We start from the raw sequence: 18,030 nt of genomic DNA, 5'->3' as shown, positions 1-18,030 counted from the left end.
CAGAATTCAGTATGTCCTAGAAGCAGAATTCAGTATGTCAGTATGTACTAGAAGCAGAATTCAAATTTTGATCTGCTTGACTCAGAGACTTTGCCTCTCCGTGCTAGGCTGCCTCTCTTCAAATATAAAAATAGACAAACTTGTCAATGACATATTCGACAAGCTAATACAGAAAGAGAAATTCTTTTTTAAAATAAGCAAGAAATCTTGCCATAAATTGCAAACTTGTTGATTCCAGGAAAGTTAACTTTCCCAACCCTGTTGTATTATGACAAGTCTGTCTTTCAGCGCACACATTTTCCAGCTTGTTAAATTGAGATGACTCTACATTTGTTCATGAAGAATTCGGCAACTTCTGGAAAAGTGCTGAAAATATGTGCAACGATCAGAAGATAAAAGTCCTCTGTTTTCTTATTTGCTTAAAAGGACCCAACCATTTTAAATGTTTTCTCTAATATACACAGAGTGTTTATTAATCCAAATTCAAGATATCTGTTTAAATGTAGACCAAAGGATTGAGGTCAAAAAGTCATAGATAAAACTTGCTTATCTTTAACAGGATACATTGGAACTAAATAGTGGTTTAATAGCATCTTTCCAACATTTTGTCTTCTAATGGACTCTGCAGGATTATTTTATGTTGAAGTTTCCTGTCCAATACTAAAGTTCTTCAAAGACTCTATTCCCATCCCTTACCCTTTTGGGAGATGGCAGGGAGACTAGAGGGGGCAGAAAAAAACCCTCTTGCAAATCCTTTTCCAAAAATCCTTGGCTGAACAAAGACTTTCCCATTTAAGAGCAGGTGACGGTAAGATCTCTCCCATAAGCAGCACATTAAGACTCTCTGCAGAAGTAAACAAGTCCGTTAGGATGAAAGCCGGACATTCCTCAAGGCTAGGATCTAATGAAAATGTCAGGGTTTTATACAGTTTAAAAACTGATAATTCAACAGTTTTATTGGAGCTATTTAACATTTATCATTACTTACAAGAGCTCAAATGCAGACAAGGAGAAGGGCAACAGAAGAAACTGAGTGACTCCTTGCTTAGAAGCCACTATGTTACCCAGAACCCATGAGGATTTTATGGTTTGTCAATGATCAGAACCCTCAGGCAACAGGGCACAGATCTTGGCAAAGGCAAGTCGGAAACCCACACGTCGAGATATAATCAGTACAGTGACTATGTTCTGCACTTTCGTTTACACACTTGCCCATTAAAGACCCAACCACTGGGGAGTCAGAACACTAGAGAAAGCCATTAAGCCAACCAAAGGTAACGTACTAAGAGCCTCTGAGTATTTTCCAAAATCTGCTCTAGGTACTATCCAAACCATGAAGAGAAGAGAAATAGAATATGTAACTTCCAAACCAGTAGAAGGAAAAATAAAAAGAAACAAAAAAAAGCACAGTCCATTCAAACAGAGCAGTAAAGGAGAGAAAAGAAAGGAAAAAAAAAACCACACCCATGATAATACAACATGCAAAATAAGAAGAAAAAGTCAAGTCCAGATAGATTTGTTACACTATACATAAACAGCTTAAATTCACCCATCAAAAGACAGAGACATCAGATTAAAAAAGAACAAAACACTTTTATGTTACTCATGATATAGACGAGTGACACACAGAGGCTAAATACAAGGATGGAAAAAGCATACATTCACACACATTAACCACAAAAGGATGTTGCTATAGCAATATTATCAGACAAAATAAAATCTGTAGGTAAAAACATTAATAGGGATAAATGGGGATTTTAATTGACAAGAACAACCGAGCAAGATGCTATAACATTAAAGAAATTTAATACAGTTAACAGCCTAGAGAAAGATAAAATAAAAATTGATAGAATTACTAAGAGAAATGACCAAATCCATAATCATCATGAGTATTTGAATGCTTATCTCTCAGAAAGTGAGCAGTTAAACAACTAAACATTACTAGAGATATAGATTTCAGTTATATAATCTATAAGCTTCATCTAAAAAACAAATATGCACTCAAACAGAGAAAACACATTCTCTTCAAGTACACATAGAATGTTAAAAAAAAAAAATTAAACATGTGCTTGGCCATTATAGAATCTCAACAAATCACAAAAAGTGATATTACATGCTTGACATCTGAAATTCTCCATTGAAAGAATGAAATTTTAGAAACTTATGTATTTAGTCTATTCTACCAGTTCTGTGTGCAGAAAATCGCTCTCATTTTCCAAGGCCTTTTTTGGCATCACCTCCTCAGAGAAGAACTCTTTGATTACTTTAGGTCGAATAGCTCATTTCATCCCCAGTCGCTCTTTATTATATCACTCTATTGTATTTTCTTCATGCAATTAACTGGTCTCTGAAATCACTTTATTTGTTCATTTGCATGTTTGTTATCTCTCCCCACCCTCCACACCCCAAAATGGAATGCATTTGCAAACTCTCACTTTGGAATGGAGCCTGACACATAGTAGGCATTCAATAAACATTTGCTGGTGTCAGCCTGACTTAGCAGCCTGCAGCGCTCAGAGCCCCTCATAGAGGTACAGATCTCTCCTGTAGAACAGATCACATTACATTAGGATTATTTGTGTGACAGTCTCAGTAAGAGATAGTCATCGTATCCGCATATGTAACAGATGTCAAAGAAATGGTTATTGAATAACCTATGACCTCTACCATGTGCCAGAAGAAGTCTGAAACCTTGCAAATCTATGTGACCTGCTTAAAGCCATATCTTATTAATGAAAAGACCAGGTTCCTGACTGTGAGCCTCACTCTGATCCCCTCCAAGCGACTTCTGTATCCCATCCTATCATGTGTGGAGGCTGCACAAATGAGGACAGAGAAAACAACTTGGAAATAGCTTTTTTATCTGTCTTAGTGTTTTCATTACTATTATATATATTAGCCTTTGCCAAATCTATTAAAATTGTCTCAAATAATCATTTCTCATAATAACTGCATGTCTGTACAAGGACTGTATTTTCCAATTAAAGAAACAAGAGACGGAGCCTAAAATAATAGCTTATTGACTCAAAATCAGCATTGTGGCTGAATTATCAGACCAATGGTTAAAGAAGGAGCAATCATTGCATGACTTTGGACAGTCACCTAGTGAGCCTAAGCCTCAGTTTCCATATCTATGAAATGGTCATAAGATCAGTACTTACTTCATAGGTTGCTATGAAGACTAATTAGATGAATCCAACAAAGCACTGAATATAGTATGTGTGCCAACGAACTAGATAAATGTTGCTAAGATTTCAGATCCTTGCAGAGCCAACACAATTACTTTGCATTAGTTGTTAGCGAGTTTTGCTCAAGAAACTGTTTTTTGATCACGTGCCTTTTGGAGCTCTTCAGGAGATATAATACTGTTATAGAATGAGTCTTAAGGTTCCTTTGAATCTGATTAAATCCATTACTTGTTGTTAGAGCTGAGCTAGAAAAATCTTGGCCAATGCCAGATGTATTTGTTGAATGGCTTTTTACTGAAGATTTCAGGAAGACGAGGCTGCTATAGGGGCAGCCAAGATGACAGCATCGATTAACAAAAGGAGCATATTGTCTGGCACATTCTTCTCTGACCTAACCCTCCTCCTGCCTCAGAAGGAACTATTCTAGAATGGAAACTTTCCACCATAAACATCTGCTTGCCAGATCTGCCCCGACACTATAGCCACTGGTGAGATCCATCAGGCACTGAGAATTTTTCTTTGGATTGGGAGCTACTTGATGAAGATAAAATCAAATTTCAAATGTATCACGAAAGACAGGAGTAGAACAATTTTGATGGGGACTCTTTTAAAAGATCAAAAATTTTCGCATACCCCTTTCACTCAAGGAATATTATTTCTCTTATCTTTTGATTCAGAAAAACAGCTGATGACAAAAAGCTACTAGGAATTCAGTAATGTTTTTAAAGGGATTTTAAAAGTCACAATAATATCTATACATATAACAGAAATTGTCACATATATATTGTATTGTATGTGTGTGTGTGTGTTTGAGGCTTCCCAAGGGGCTTTATTAGTCTACAGATAAACTGTATTTCGCTGAGTTAAAATGTAAAATTTGTCCCCTTTGAAGCAGGGTTTTTAAACATCAGCACTATTAATATTTTAAGCAGGATAAATCTTTGCTGGGGAGGAGGACTGCCCTGTGCATTGTGGGATGTTTAGCATGGTCCTTGGCCTCTACCCATTAGATATAAGCAGCACCCTCCTCACTCACACACAACCTGAGTTGTGATAATCAAAAATTTCTCTGGACATTGCCAAATGTCCCCCGGGGGGTGAAACTGCACCCAACTGAAAATCGCTGCTTTAAACTTTCTCTACATTTAAACTCTCTAATGAAAGCTGTTTATTGAGGCAAGCTATGCTGTAGAAGAGGCGAATATGGGGTAAGCAATTCTCAGCTGGAATACTCACACTAAATAGGTATGAGATTTTGATCAGCTTGATGACAATAATGATTTTATTCAATTATTTATTTTGTACCTCAGTGTCAATCCTGCAAGTGGGGTCTTGGGGATAAAAAGGGCCCTGGACTGGTAGGAGACCAGAGTTCTACTCTCACTTCCACCAGGAGCTGACTACGTGACCTCTGGCAAATCACATGCTTCTCTGGGCCTCTATCAGTCTAAAAGCTCATATGGGGCACTGAAGCAGAGGAGTATATCAAGGATAGAAAACAGAAGGAATTTCTACCATCTACCACCCACTAAAAATGGAATCATGGTCTCACAATTGGCATTAGAAGCACCTATGAGCTCAGTCACTGATAGAAAATACCATCAGTGAGATAAAGCGTAAACTTGCAAAGTTATCCCAGAATATAGAGATGTAATCTATGAGGGACAAGATGATGGATATGGACATTAGATAGTGAAGGACCTGAGGATAACAGATGCATCAGAAGAAGAGGCTAAAACTACGAAAAGAAGCAATAAATTTATATAGATTGAAAACATATGTAGCAGGTTAAAAGGGCTTAGTGAACACCAGGAAAATTTAAGGGAGGCAGATACTAGATATAGTCTGGTCAAAGTACTGACTTATCTACATAAAGAAAAAACAATTCACGAGCATCTAGTAAGAAAATAGGAGGCTTCCTATAAGAAGCACAGACTTGGCCTGCCTCAGGAACCAGCAGATACAGAAGTACCTCTCTACTCTCAAGCGTAAGACAAGGCAAGCATTTGTGTCTACCATCTTCTGCACCCAATTTCCACTTTTGTTCACCTAATTAAGATTTCAAACTAAAGCATTTTTGCTTTTTGCATTATATCTCTTTTCTTTTAAGAGCCACTTTTGGCACATGTGTTTTTCTTTGAATCTATGTTTATGACGGTGGTTTGTGATATTCAAGACCAATTCAGGAAAAGACTGAGGCCTACGAGAGTGTCACTGGGAGCAGAATACTTGTCCAGAAAGCAGGTGAGCTGCGTACAGGCCGCACTGCAGGCTCAGAAGCTCTGCATGTCGACCTGGCCTCAGAGCCTCACCCCAGAGCAACTGAGTCAGAATCCCTGAGGTGGGGCCTAGATGAGCACCCACTTGGTTCTTATGAGAAGTTCGGGTTGGGTGATGATCCAGTGACATTGGACCTACGAGCCTTGACACATGGCATCTGGACAGGTCACTGGTGCTGCAGGCCATGGCAAACCCACCACAAGGTGCTCTTCTTCATATCTCAATCAGGGTTGCACGCCATGCTGACAGGGACCAGGGAGGTAACAAGAATGAGGGATGTGAGCCTGCTGTAAGCAAGGCAGACATCAGTGACCAATAAACTGGAGAGGGTGGGCTAGGACAAAGGGGATTACTGTGGGAATCACTGGGTATATGGCCTTGTGTAGCTCAATCATCTGATCTCCCCTCAAATCCAGAAAGCTAGATTTGTTGTGATATATGAAGGTTTTAGGGAACCTGTGTAGGCCAGCCAAACTGTCACTTGGGCAGAATTGACTTTGTAGGCTCTGTTTTGGATCACCAGCTCAAATTTTTCAGGTCTGCAGAAATAGTCCCTTTGCCTTAATAAAAGAAATCCTGTCTTCACAGAAACAAGTAGAAACTTAGATGCTCCAAATGACTATCTTCATTAATTTGTTAATTTAAAAAAGAAAAAACAGTCAGAATGCCCTGAAGTTCAACCACTTCCTGTCATCTTGTGTTCACCCAGGCTTTGTGCAGACAGCCAGTGAGCTGTCCTTAGGCACTTCAAAATGTCAGAGCTTATGTCACAAGTTCCCTCCTATGGGAGAGTTCTGCCTCTCTGAGGAGAAGCAGATACACTCAGAGCCTGGTACCCTGGACTGTCACTCCTAAATGACAGGAGAGGGATGAACAGCTGGGGCTTCTGCAAAACAGCGGGACAAAAACACAAAGAGATTCGGAATCCAGAAAGAGTTAGTTCTGCACTTCCTCTATAATAACTAGAATCAGTGGTGACTTATCATGTGCTGGCCATGGTGTTTTGGCTGCACAGTTAAACAGTAAGTCCTCAAGAACTGCTTTTGGTTGGGTGGATGGAAAAAATAAATGAATTAGACATTGCTTTTACTCACATTCCTGAAATCAAGCCTCAGCACAGCAAGGGCATCTGGATTTGTAGAATCTCTTCTCTCATTTGTCAACTATTTCTGAGTACCACATCTACACAAATCAACATGCCAGGCACCAAGGAAAAGACAGAACCCGTACTCAAACTGTGTTCTGGCCGAGACAGATAAAATGTATAGTGATGAGTCTGGGTCAAGAAGGCAGTAGCCGAAGGCAATTTCTCCCTCCCAGGAACTGCTGGCCACACCCAGGAATATTCTCTGAAGGTGCTCAAATCTCTCCCTAAAAGCTATGTAAGAATCCTCTAAAGAATAGTAAATGCCCCCCCACAGGCAGTCTGCTCTCAAGGAGGAGACCCTCAGAGGCTGCCCCCAAAATAAGATCTCAGAGAGAGGCACCTGAAGAGTTGGAGGAACCACCAACAAAAGTAAGAGAAAGACATGCCAAGGTGCTGATGTCACACTTGGGTACAGAGCATCTGTCGTCAGTGGCAAGGAAACCTCAATCTCTGTGGTGAAAAGCCCTTCCCTTGGGGTTTGCTCTGCAGGGAGACTTTGGGTGTTTTCACCCCAGACTTTCTGCTGTGGTAGCCTCTATGAGTCAAGTCCCAGCTAGTATAGGAGGTGATGCCAGCTCCCCGGTGACACTCCCCACTATGCCACCAACCTAGACACATACCCAAAATGAACACCTGATCATCCTTCAGTTCTCAGTGTCTACAGAGAAGCCTTCCCTGTCAGCCCCAGAGGAAGCCTGCTTCCCTGTTCTCTGCTCTCCCAGCTCTCACATCCTTCAGAGCACCTTTCAATGTGTGAAAATGCATCTTTATCCCTGCAATTATTTACTGAAGTCTCTGGCCTCTGGGCTGTAGGCTTTAAGAGGGCAGGGACAGGGCATGTCTGTCTTGTTTATATGCATATTCCATATGGGGCAAACTAGCTTCTCCTTCCAACGGGAAAAGCTTCCTGGGAAGTCAGGGAGCTTGGTCGTGAGGAGATGTCCTGGTTTCCTAGAACTTTACAAGGCAAGATGAAGCTGAAGGGCTGCTAGGAGCGAGCACCTCCCCACAGCCCACTTTCCTTGATGGCTCCTCCAAACCAATCTTTCTCTCCTCTGCTGAAGATCTCAAATGAGAGGCTTCCTAAAAAGCAAACAGTACCCCAAACCAGAGACACTACTCTTATAAAATAATATTGCCTATTACTCTGGGTAGTCAAAACAAAATCGAGACAAAAAACAAAAGCAAAAAACACTGCCCCTGTTTTTAGCTCTCGTCTTAAACCTTTAAGAACCTCTTTGCCTCAAAATCAAGTTTCTTTGTTTAATAAATCATATTTTAAAAATGTGTTTCCCCTTTCTTATTATGCAGAGAATCCTGAGAGACCATTTTTTCACATACAATAAAAATCTAAACGGCTGCTTTGTTCCCAAATCACATGGCACATTTAATATCCCAAAGATCAAAAATAGCATTCACAGATAATTTTTTTATAGAGATAAAACCTCATTTTCACATGGTCACCATTTCTCCTAAAAGTAAGTAAAGGCAGTAAGACTCATGCATCAGCTCTATCAATGTTCTGGTGCCACACAGATGATTTCAGCTTCAGCATCTCATACCTACAGCCAAGTTTATTCAGTTACAGTGTGTGGCTGAGCACTGTGTCTGCCTGACCAACTCTCAGAGAGAGAAATCAGTACCAATACATAACACTAAGATTAAACTAAACTATATTTAATAGTTCCTTAATGATTTGGCAAGTCTTTTCAGGCAACTATACTAAAAGATGAGGCTGCTAGCATTTATTATCACATTAATATATGATGGCATCAATATACGTAAGTATCAGTATATCAATATATTAATCAATAAAGACACTGGCTCAGAAATATTGCACCATATGAAAAAAATACTTTAGTGACCAAAATTATTATTTAACCTTTGCAATTCTCTCTTTTCTTTCTCCTTCTTCTACATTTCTGCTGACACCACACTCAGCAGGCCTATCCGAAGATCAGAAAGGCCACTGTGGCGTGGCAGAGTGCTGGGGAAGTGGGGGAGAGAATAGCATCAGATGAGGCCTGATAGGTAGGCGGGGGATGGAGCATGCTGGGCCTTGTAAGCCTAGCCAAGCATTTATATTTATTCCAGTATAAAGGGAACCGCCTGGAGGGACCTGAGAAGTAAGTGTAATTCACGTTTTATAAAGATCACTCTGCCTAACTGTCTGATGAATTTATGCCTTGTACCCATGACTGGATCACAAGCTTCTGGATGACAGGGCTATAGGTACACTGCTATTAATACCCTCACGTTATGCACTTGCAAAAGTTTTAAACCAATAGTTCTCAAAGTTTCGCGTGCAGCAGAATCTCCAGGAAGCTCATTCACACCCAGTTTTCTGGACTACCTGCAGATCTGATTCAGTAGGTCTGGATCAGCCTGAGAATTTGCATTTCTATCAAGGTCCAAGGTGATGCTGAGAAGCAGGTTGCTGGTCTAGGCAAGGCACTTAGGGAGATAATATTTAAATCTGTTTGCTGAATAAATCAGTCAATGGAGGGACGTGAAAAATTTTTTTCAAACAAAACAATAGAAACATCAGTGGTTTGTGTTTGATCTAAAATGGCAATCATTTATTTTAATATTTCTCTGTCTTTTCTTTTTCTTTCCTTAAATTATTCTCTTCACCATATTCTACAATGATAACAAGAGGACTAACTCCCTACATGCAGAAGTACTCTGAAAAGAAATAGATTATTGTGATTAGACAAGATGAGACACTTTAGACATTGCACTGCCAAGTTTAATTATAAATCAAATGTCATTCAAAGATTTTTTTTTTTCTGGTCAAAGTATGTGATTTGTGTAGGCAGTAATTACCTGCCTCAGTCCAGAAAGGATATGAGGTGGTGCTAGTCCAAAACTAAAAATTAAACTAAACTTTTCCTTGGAATTCAGGAATAAAGTCCACCATGGCCCATCCCTGTTTGGTTCAAAGCACACAGCGTTGGTGAACACACCTACTATAAGAAGAGATTGTTCACACTCTCTTTCTTGATGGAACCCCCAAAGATTCCAATTTGGGTGCTTATATGCTAAAGCAGAAATGCAACTGAAGAATGTAAAGTAAACAGAAACTCAGAACCAACAAAAGGAGAATATGCTTTAGACCCATGGGAGCTAGAGCAGGCCACTATGTGAGCAGCACCCAGGGACTCTCGGGGTTTACTGTACCCATCACACGTGAGGCCGTGGTTTCCACACTCAAACGTCCATCTGCCCAGAAATTGTTATTTTTGGCCCAACCAACAATGGACAGTCCAAACTTAGGGACAGCTGGGGGCCTGGGGGATTCAGAAGGAAGCTCTCTTCCCTGAGGCCTACAAAGTCCGTTCTGCTTAGAGAAAAAGCTGGCTAGACATACCCCAGAATTGTGTAGGGCTATAATTAAACACTGAGGAGTGGTTCTAAATGAAATCTCATCTATTCAGTAGTTACTCAGGATCTGATGGTCTAAGAGATTGACCTGGGATGGGGGATTCGAAGCGTCAAAAGCCAGAGAATCAAAACAAGAAAGGCTATTGAAAATCATAGGCCTTGAAAAGCAGACAACAAATATAATAGTCATGAAATAAGAACCGATGAATGAACCATGCTCTCTGCTCACATAGCAAGACACAAACAACACAAGGCCAATGTGACAATTTCCCTCATGTGGATAACAAATCTGGATTCTTGTTCTATGCTGGTTGGAAACATGGAACAGTCTGACTACAAATTAAATATGAAAACAGCAATCCCTATACCCTAGCAAAAAACAAAGTACATGTGAGCCCCCAAGGTCATTAAGCAGAACCTCTCTGAAACCCAGCTCCCCATGGCATTTGCAGTTACCCACCTCCAAAAGGGTTAAAGTAAACACTGGACCTGCTCTGGTGTTACACTGCCACCGGATCCTCCCGCTGTCTCCCTCCTCCTCTTCTTCTTTACAGACAGGTAAAGTTGGATCTCTTGAAGGAACTGGGGGCTCCCACTCTAGGCAAAGGTTGGACAGGTGATCAATGTACAGCATGAGATTTGACTGTGCCTCCGTGCCTCCAACAGAGCTGGATCATCTGGGGCAATGAAAATTATAAGCAACAAGAAAGCGGTATTAACAGCAAGGGTAGGGAAGCCCAGGCAGCACGTACCACGATTCCTTAGGACACCCAGCAACTTTTCTTTCCTCATTCAGTCATTCCGAACACACTCATCAAGCACTGTTCCAGGCTCTGGGGCTATAGTAGTGACAAATATAAACACGAGCCCTGCCCTCATGGAGCTTATGGGCCATTTATTTAGAAGAATGAGACAAGCAATTAAAGGACAAAAAGTAAAGGAACCTAGAGGATGCCATGGAGAGCAAAGCAAGGACAGCCAACCCAGAATGGTGGCTGATAATAAGGGAAGGCTTCCTGGAAGAAGTGACATTTAACACTGAACCCAGAGGACCCATTGGGTTAGCCAGACAAGATTGGGGTATGAACAAGATTCTGAGAATATGAAAGATTCTGAGATGAGAAAGCATGGCTGGTCCGAGGGGCTGAAAGCACTTTGTTCTCAGCCTTTCTCCAGCCTGTAACCCTTCGCCCAACCAGAGCACCAGATCTGTTGTCTGCAGCTCTCATCACAAGGGGTTCCTTCAATCCCCACAATCCAGTCATGTTTCTACCTCTTCAGGTAGGATCTCAGGAAAGGAAAGAACTTAGAAAATAGTTTGCTCTATAAGAAGATAGGGGGGAAAAAGGCAATAATGTGGAGTTGAACCTATACAGTAGATCTAATTGCAGTGATCTGTTTTCTGCACACCAGCGTCATAGGTAAGTGACGTGCCATGCTCATTCAGGATAGTCGAAACAAGATACTGGACTGCAATTTGGCATCACCAAAGTGGCAGCCCCAAGACTTCTTCCTTTAGGCTTTCACTTTGCCTTTTCCTTTCCTCCAAGTCTCTGGGAAATCAGAGAGGGAGCACTTTGCTACTCTTAACACTTGGTAACTTTTGTGTCTAAAAGAATACCACAGACATGATACCTCCCGCTTGCCTTATGCAACTAAGGAAAACCAGATAGCTTATGAAGTCAATCTTCCCACTCAGGAAAGCAAAACAAAACAAACAAACAAACAAAAACCTGTGAACAGCCCCATAGCTTGAGTGTTGCCCAGGGTTCTAGCTACCTGTGCATTACGAAAGAGGCCATTGTAGGAGATGGTTTAAGACATGGCAATAAGCACTTGATCATTTTACCAAAATGCCACCCAAAGTCACTTTCCTTCACATTTTCATATTATCATAAAATTCAAGTCCTGCAAACAACATCCCTGATTGAACACAGAAAGAAACAAAACACTCCCAACAAGCGGAGCAGGCAGCTATTTTAGAGACAAAGAAAGGATGTCTTTTTAACCTATGACAACACAAATTTGTTTAGGTTTTCCCTCCACTAAGTAAGTAAGCAATTAGGTTTCTTCCAATAAAAATATTCTTGTGCATGTGCAAACACCAGAGGCAATCATATAATTACCCTGCCCAAGCAGATTCAATTGCTGACAGTTGAGTTCCCACTGCTCATTAACTTCAGATCACAATGAGGTCTTTACGGAAGCCCTTTCCCTTCTCTTTACAAAGGTTCCTATGATGCTGTGAGCAGTCCCAGCACTACCTCATGCAGGATAATCATCCCAAAATGGCCAGGGCCAAGGCCAGCCTACTCTGACTTCCCTCTGAAAAAATAAAAAGAGAAATTCGAAGAAAGACTGGCTTAAACACCCTTGCTTCATTTGGGGATCTCACTTCTAAATATAATAGTAACCTTTCACCCCCACACTTTAAGTGCTGTTATTATATAATTAAAACCAATTATGTCATTTAACATAGAGGCTTTTTAAGATCCGTGTCAAGCCAATTACCTCAATCATTGACCTCAGAAGATTTCCCACACTGACCTGCAACAATGAGGACTGGGATAAATTTAGATACTGGCTTCTGAAGGCTGACACGGACTAGCTAGGTGGGTTGTAGTTGGTCTAGATTCTTCTAGATTCTAGAAGCCGAACTGAATTCATTGGCATCTAAACAACTACTTGTATGCACAGTGCTTCTAATATCCAAAGATACCTGTTTGATTTTCATAACCGCCCTAACAGTATTATTATTTCCATGCTGCAGATCAGAAAAAGGAGACAGGGAGAGAATTACGGAGTTATCTCGAATTACGCAACTAGTTAACGGCAAAGTCAGGGCATTAAAGACAAAGCCAGGGCAAGGACCCCAGTCTTCCAGCACAGAATCCGAAGCCTCATACTAGCAGTAGTGTGTGTGAGTGTGTGTGCGCGCGTGTGTGTGCGTGTGCGCGCGCGTTTATCCTCATTCCAGGAGAATACAATAATTCATTTTGAATAATAAGATAGTTTATTTTGATTGCCTTACCCCAATTTCTCTTTAAGGCAACACATCTGCCCCTCTTTCGGCACAAATGTGTCACAACAGGTTCCATTCCAGCTCAGCGGTGTGCAATCGGCCTCAGGCAATCGGCCTCTAGCATTTCCCCAGCCACAGCACTGGCCCAGGCATGAGCGCCTGAGCCAATCAAAGGCAGGGAGAGACACTGTGACTTTGCTGAGAATCTTGGGAAAGTCTCACTTCTTCATTGGACTTGCGTGTGAGAGGAAGTAAGATCTGGTGGTTGAGCAGCCACCTTACGACCACAGAAAGAGTGAGGGAGAATGGAGCCAAGAGAGTGGAGAGAGAAACGGGTTCCAGGAAACTCCCCGAATCCCTTCATGCTGACAGTAGTGGCATTTAGAACATGGGGTAGTTGCATAGCACACTGGAGAAAATACGAAGAGCGCTACCACCTACAGCTTAATTACCCAGCTTGATTACAAGGGTGGAATTAATTGACCGTGGCTCTGAGCAGCAGTCCTGCCTCCCGCTCACAATATAGTTAAATATCTCCTATTTTTGAATTATTTAAAGAACATACCATTTTATGGGTAGGAGGAAGCACTTTAATCTGCAAAATGATTTTTATCACAAACTAAACATCCTTGTAACTTTTTGGTCCTCTGCTTTGGTCAAAGTTGTCTCTCCTTGGAGCTGAGACAGCTGTTGGAGCCGAGGAGGCCTGCCTCAACCCTGCACTTTGCCCTGCTCGGAGGTACCCTTGTGCTCTCCAATTCCTAGATCTGTACGGGATGTAAGAAATCAGGACATGTGCACTCATCAAAATGGAGCACGGCGGGCCCTATAAACTCGGAAATGGAAAGTAACCGCATAGGATAGTCTGAATGTAAACATTCCTGATTAAAAGTGGGCATGGCGGAGTCACATCCTAGGCCTGTGGCTTCCCTGACAGAGGTCAATCTTTACCTTAAGTGAGCCTGTCTATTGTCTTTTTGCATCTAAGATAACATACCCTTGGAGTGTCAGAGTATTCTCATTTTCCAGACCACTCAGGGCACAACCTCCCAGCAGAGCACCAGATCACAGAACCCTCATTGTTATCTTGTTCCCCAAATACCATCTCTATGTGCAGTAATTGTTAATTATCAACTATTCTGTACCCAGCAATGTAAAAGAAGTATGTGTCTCTGTTTACTTTTTTGATCCAATCCCAAAGATTTCTCTACTGTGCTTTATCCCAGCCCCTGAATCTACCACCAACGGACTTCACGGAACCCCCTCATGTCTCTTCCTTTGATTCTAATGTGTAAGTTGCAAAACTGCCATTCTCTAGTGCATTTTCTTAATCCATTGAGATTTTGCTTCCTGGCAATTGTCGTCGGTTTGGCTCAAGTAAACTCAAAAATTCTCTACAGGTTTGGACATTTCTTACATCGACATAGGGGTTGGGCCAAGATCACCTGTGGCTGAGAATCACTGCTGTAATAAAACATTTGAAGTATTTATTGGATTTGCCTCACAGTATCTTTGAAAATGTAATTTCTTCTAGCATTGTGGTGTCTTCCTGAAGTGTGAGAAGTAAGGGAACCATATATTCATTAGAACTTTACAAGAGCCATGTAAAATGTCCATTGAGGAGAGCTGACTAAACAAGAACATCCAATATAGCAATATAGCCTTCTCTTGGGTCCTCGAAGCCACATAAGACTTGATGATCCACTAAGGACTAGGATGGGGCAAAAATGTATCAAATAGATATAATTTTACCTAAAAACCAGAAAGAGGAAAATAATATGGTGGAGAAAATTAAAAATGAAGAACAGGTATCTATAGGGAGAGTTCCAGAGTAGGTATCTGACCTCATTTTTTGCAGGAAAGACAACAAAACTTTAAGATTGCTGTTGGTTTCTCTGGATTCGGCGTCAGCCAAAAAGGTAGAAGAGGCTGAGGTCAAATAGAACTAATCCCTCCAGCAAAGGCCTAAAACTCACCCTGCAGAGAAAAATACAAAAATAGTAAAGCCTCACTAATTTGGACATATGTGGGCAAAGACATTTAATATAAGCAAAATTGAAGGATTTATAGAATATTTTTAAAGCAAAGGCATTTACTTTCAGTGGGCTGGCAGAGGTCCTTCCTTTCAGGTTGGTTTGAATGAGAAGATAGAATTCATGTAATTAACATATGGATTGTTAATTAGAAATAGTATCAGCTAATTCGTTAGTTATGTCTTCACCCAAGCAGCTAGCTGAGGCCAGACCAGGAATTCCACAATAGTGGGGTTCTCACGAGGCTTTGCTTCAAGGCACAGACTTCTGCACACCTCAAAGTACTGGTTTCTGATCAAGTCTGTCAGAAGAATCAGGTCGGTTTGTGTGTGCAGACTGGCCTTTGTTGGGGTTTTATTGAAAAATGTTTGGATTCTAGGAAGTTCTACTGCCTTAGGAGTTGGTGAGGTATATTAGGGGAGTTCAGCTTCTCAGGGCTAGGACACCACTGCTTCCTCAGTTCCCAGTCAGCCTCCTCCTCCAGCTATCACCCTGTTCCAGCTGTCCCATTCTTCCGGCCTCTCATTCTTCAACTGCCCTCACTTGTCTCCTACGACCAGTGAAATCTGACTGCTAGGGTGTGACCATGTCTCAAGTGGAGAAAGAGCAAGAATAAAGGGGTCTCTGAGGAGACTTGGCCCTCCTCCTATTCTTCTTTCAGTCTTATTATTTATTTTGTTTTGGTGAAGAGGTAATGTTTAACACAAACAATAATAGAAAAATAGAAGCACTAGTCTGAATGTTCTAGTAGAGGTCCATAGGGACTCTTATGAGCTGTATAAAGAACTGTCCTTTGTAGAATTTAGTAATTAAATCTGGAGGAGCTAGTTCTCAACTCTTGATAAATAAAGAATGAGTTTCTCAGGGTATACTCTTACTGTGGATAAGCATCCCACCCCACCCCTCTCTATCAGTTATTCATCCTGTGCTAAAAGAGTAGCCCGCTTCCCAATTCCGGCTGGCACTAAAGCCACAGAATGAGTTGTGTGTGTTTTGATGGAGGTACCTCCTGACTGAGTCCACCTACTGGCATGTGAACATTTTGTTTGTACCAAAGACTTTAGTCAAGGTAGGAACATGGGCCTGCTTAAGCAGGCATTTACCACTGTTTCCAAAAAAAAACCCAAAAAACAAAAAACAAGGCCGTACATATACCTTAAGACAAGTGCTGCCTTCTCCATGTCCTTCCCAGCATGAAATGTGGAAGAGACAGTCTCACTGGGGTGGCAAGTGTTAGTTACACAGGTCACCCTTATAGTGAGTGACTGTATCTAAGAGCAGCAACTGCTTGCTTTAGCCAGGTGTAAGCCTTACTCCTAAGGTCCAGAAAAGCATTTTAACGGTGTGTAGAATCCAGGTTAAAGCAGGAGTTGGCATCTAGAGGTAAACTTTAGTAAATTGAGAAATTTTATGTAAAACTTGGTGTAGGCACTTTTACACTTTAAAGAGTAGATTTATGGTTTTCATCATATTCTCAAATTAGTCTGAAACTCAGAATAAAATAAAAATTAAGCAATAGTTGTTATAAAGCTATCCCTTAATTTTTAAAAATAGTTTTCTGGGCTATAATTTACATCCCATCAAGTTCATCTATTTTCAGTAGAAGTTAAACAATTTTTAGTAAATTTATAGAGTTGTATACTCATCACCACAAACCAGTTTTAGAACATTTTCATCACCTCAAAAAGATCCTGTGCTTGTTTACAGTAAATTTCCCTTAATTTTTGCAACAAGAGTTCTAGAGTTGAAAAGGGCTCTTCGCGTGTCTGCAAAGCTGACCCAATTTCCCCACTTCTCAAGAGCGCTACTAAAAAATTATTTGTTGTTTATCTGAAATTCAAATATAACTAGGTGTGCTCTATTTTTATTTGTGAAATCTGGCAAACCTAATCCAAGGCCAACGCAAAATTAAGCAAGTAAATCCATGTTCACATCTAGAAATAAATGTACTTCTCTGGAGCACTGTAAATAGACATGCATTATTTTATCAACTTTGAGCCATCTAGATTCAAAGATGGTTAGAACCTAGTGACAGTTAGAATGCAGGCTGAGAACCAAAGCTGCAGAAACAACCTAAAGGATTCAGGACCCAACTGCTGTTTTACAAGCAAGCCTGAGACCTCATAAGGTACCCATAAGGTTATATGCTACATTTGCTTTGAAAGGTTAAGAAAGCAGATGTAATTGTTAACCTTGCAACTCACAATCTGAACTAGAAATGTGACTTTAGGAGTACAAAATATAAGGAAACCATGCTTAACCCTTTTGAGGGTCACAAACCCCTTGAAGAAAATCTGGTAAGAGTTATGAACCTTCTCCAGGGAAAATGCATGTATACACATTCACAATATTTGGTACAGAATTTTTTTTTTTTTTTTTTTTTTTTGGCATGGGGCTGGGGGGTGGGGTGGGAGCAGGTTCAAGGATCCTGTGACAAGGGACCTTTCAAGGGTCTATGAATGCCAAAAGAAACTGGACAAGTTGATGAAAACCATCCTGAAGTCTTATGCCTTGCTTTTCTTTTCTTCTCATTTGTGTGGGAAGGGAAGAAGTCAGGATGATGGCAAAGGAACTGGGTAAGGCGAGGCCGCTCTCAGACATCAGTGGTGAGAATTGCAGCAACTCGCCTGAACTCTATGGGCTTGAGGTTCATCGCCTATAAAATAAACAGGTTAGCCTGACTCTGTTTACAGAGGTTATGTCCCATGGATCTAGCTGAAAAATATCTGAAAAGGGCCTTTGTATTAAAAAAAAGGTTTCAAAACCACTGGACTGTCTGGTCGCCAAAATTGTCAAGGTTCTAAGTCATCTGATTATCTGATTCTAGATTCTACAGAATAGAGATCGGGAGACAGATCTGGGAATTCTTTTTCTTTGTGTCCAAGGGAAAAGGGCATTTGGAAGGGACAAGAGAGAACAACATCCCAGCCCTTACTCTCTTCAGTTCTGCAACATGTCTTTTCTCCTTTGTGCTGT

General features: G+C 40.9%; 1 protein-coding gene across 6 annotated transcripts in view; it reads right to left on the bottom strand.

The window, feature by feature from the left end:
• Nucleotides 1-18,030, bottom strand: part of ERC2 (ELKS/RAB6-interacting/CAST family member 2) — a 907,956-nt gene that overhangs the window by 85,752 nt on the left and 804,174 nt on the right. For 2 of the 6 annotated variants that reach the window (XM_039867402.1, XM_039867396.1), the window contains one exon: nt 10,471-10,676. The exons of 3 other annotated variants lie outside the window; for them this stretch is intronic. Coding sequence is in view for 1 of the 3 variants with exons in the window: in XM_039867396.1 (XP_039723330.1) it covers nt 10,620-10,676 (57 nt within the window). In the remaining 2 variants the exon portion in view is untranslated. Of the gene's footprint in view, nt 1-10,470; nt 10,677-18,030 lie in introns of those variants that run through there. One more of the 6 variants, XM_039867405.1, reaches the window with a different exon arrangement.

Source organism: Pteropus medius, unplaced genomic scaffold, assembly GCF_902729225.1.
Source record: "Pteropus medius unplaced genomic scaffold, Ma_sr-lr_union100, whole genome shotgun sequence".
Classification (NCBI taxonomy): domain Eukaryota; kingdom Metazoa; phylum Chordata; class Mammalia; order Chiroptera; family Pteropodidae; genus Pteropus; species Pteropus medius.
Note: the sequence above shows the minus strand (reverse complement) of the source record. Positions and strands in the feature narration are given on the sequence as shown.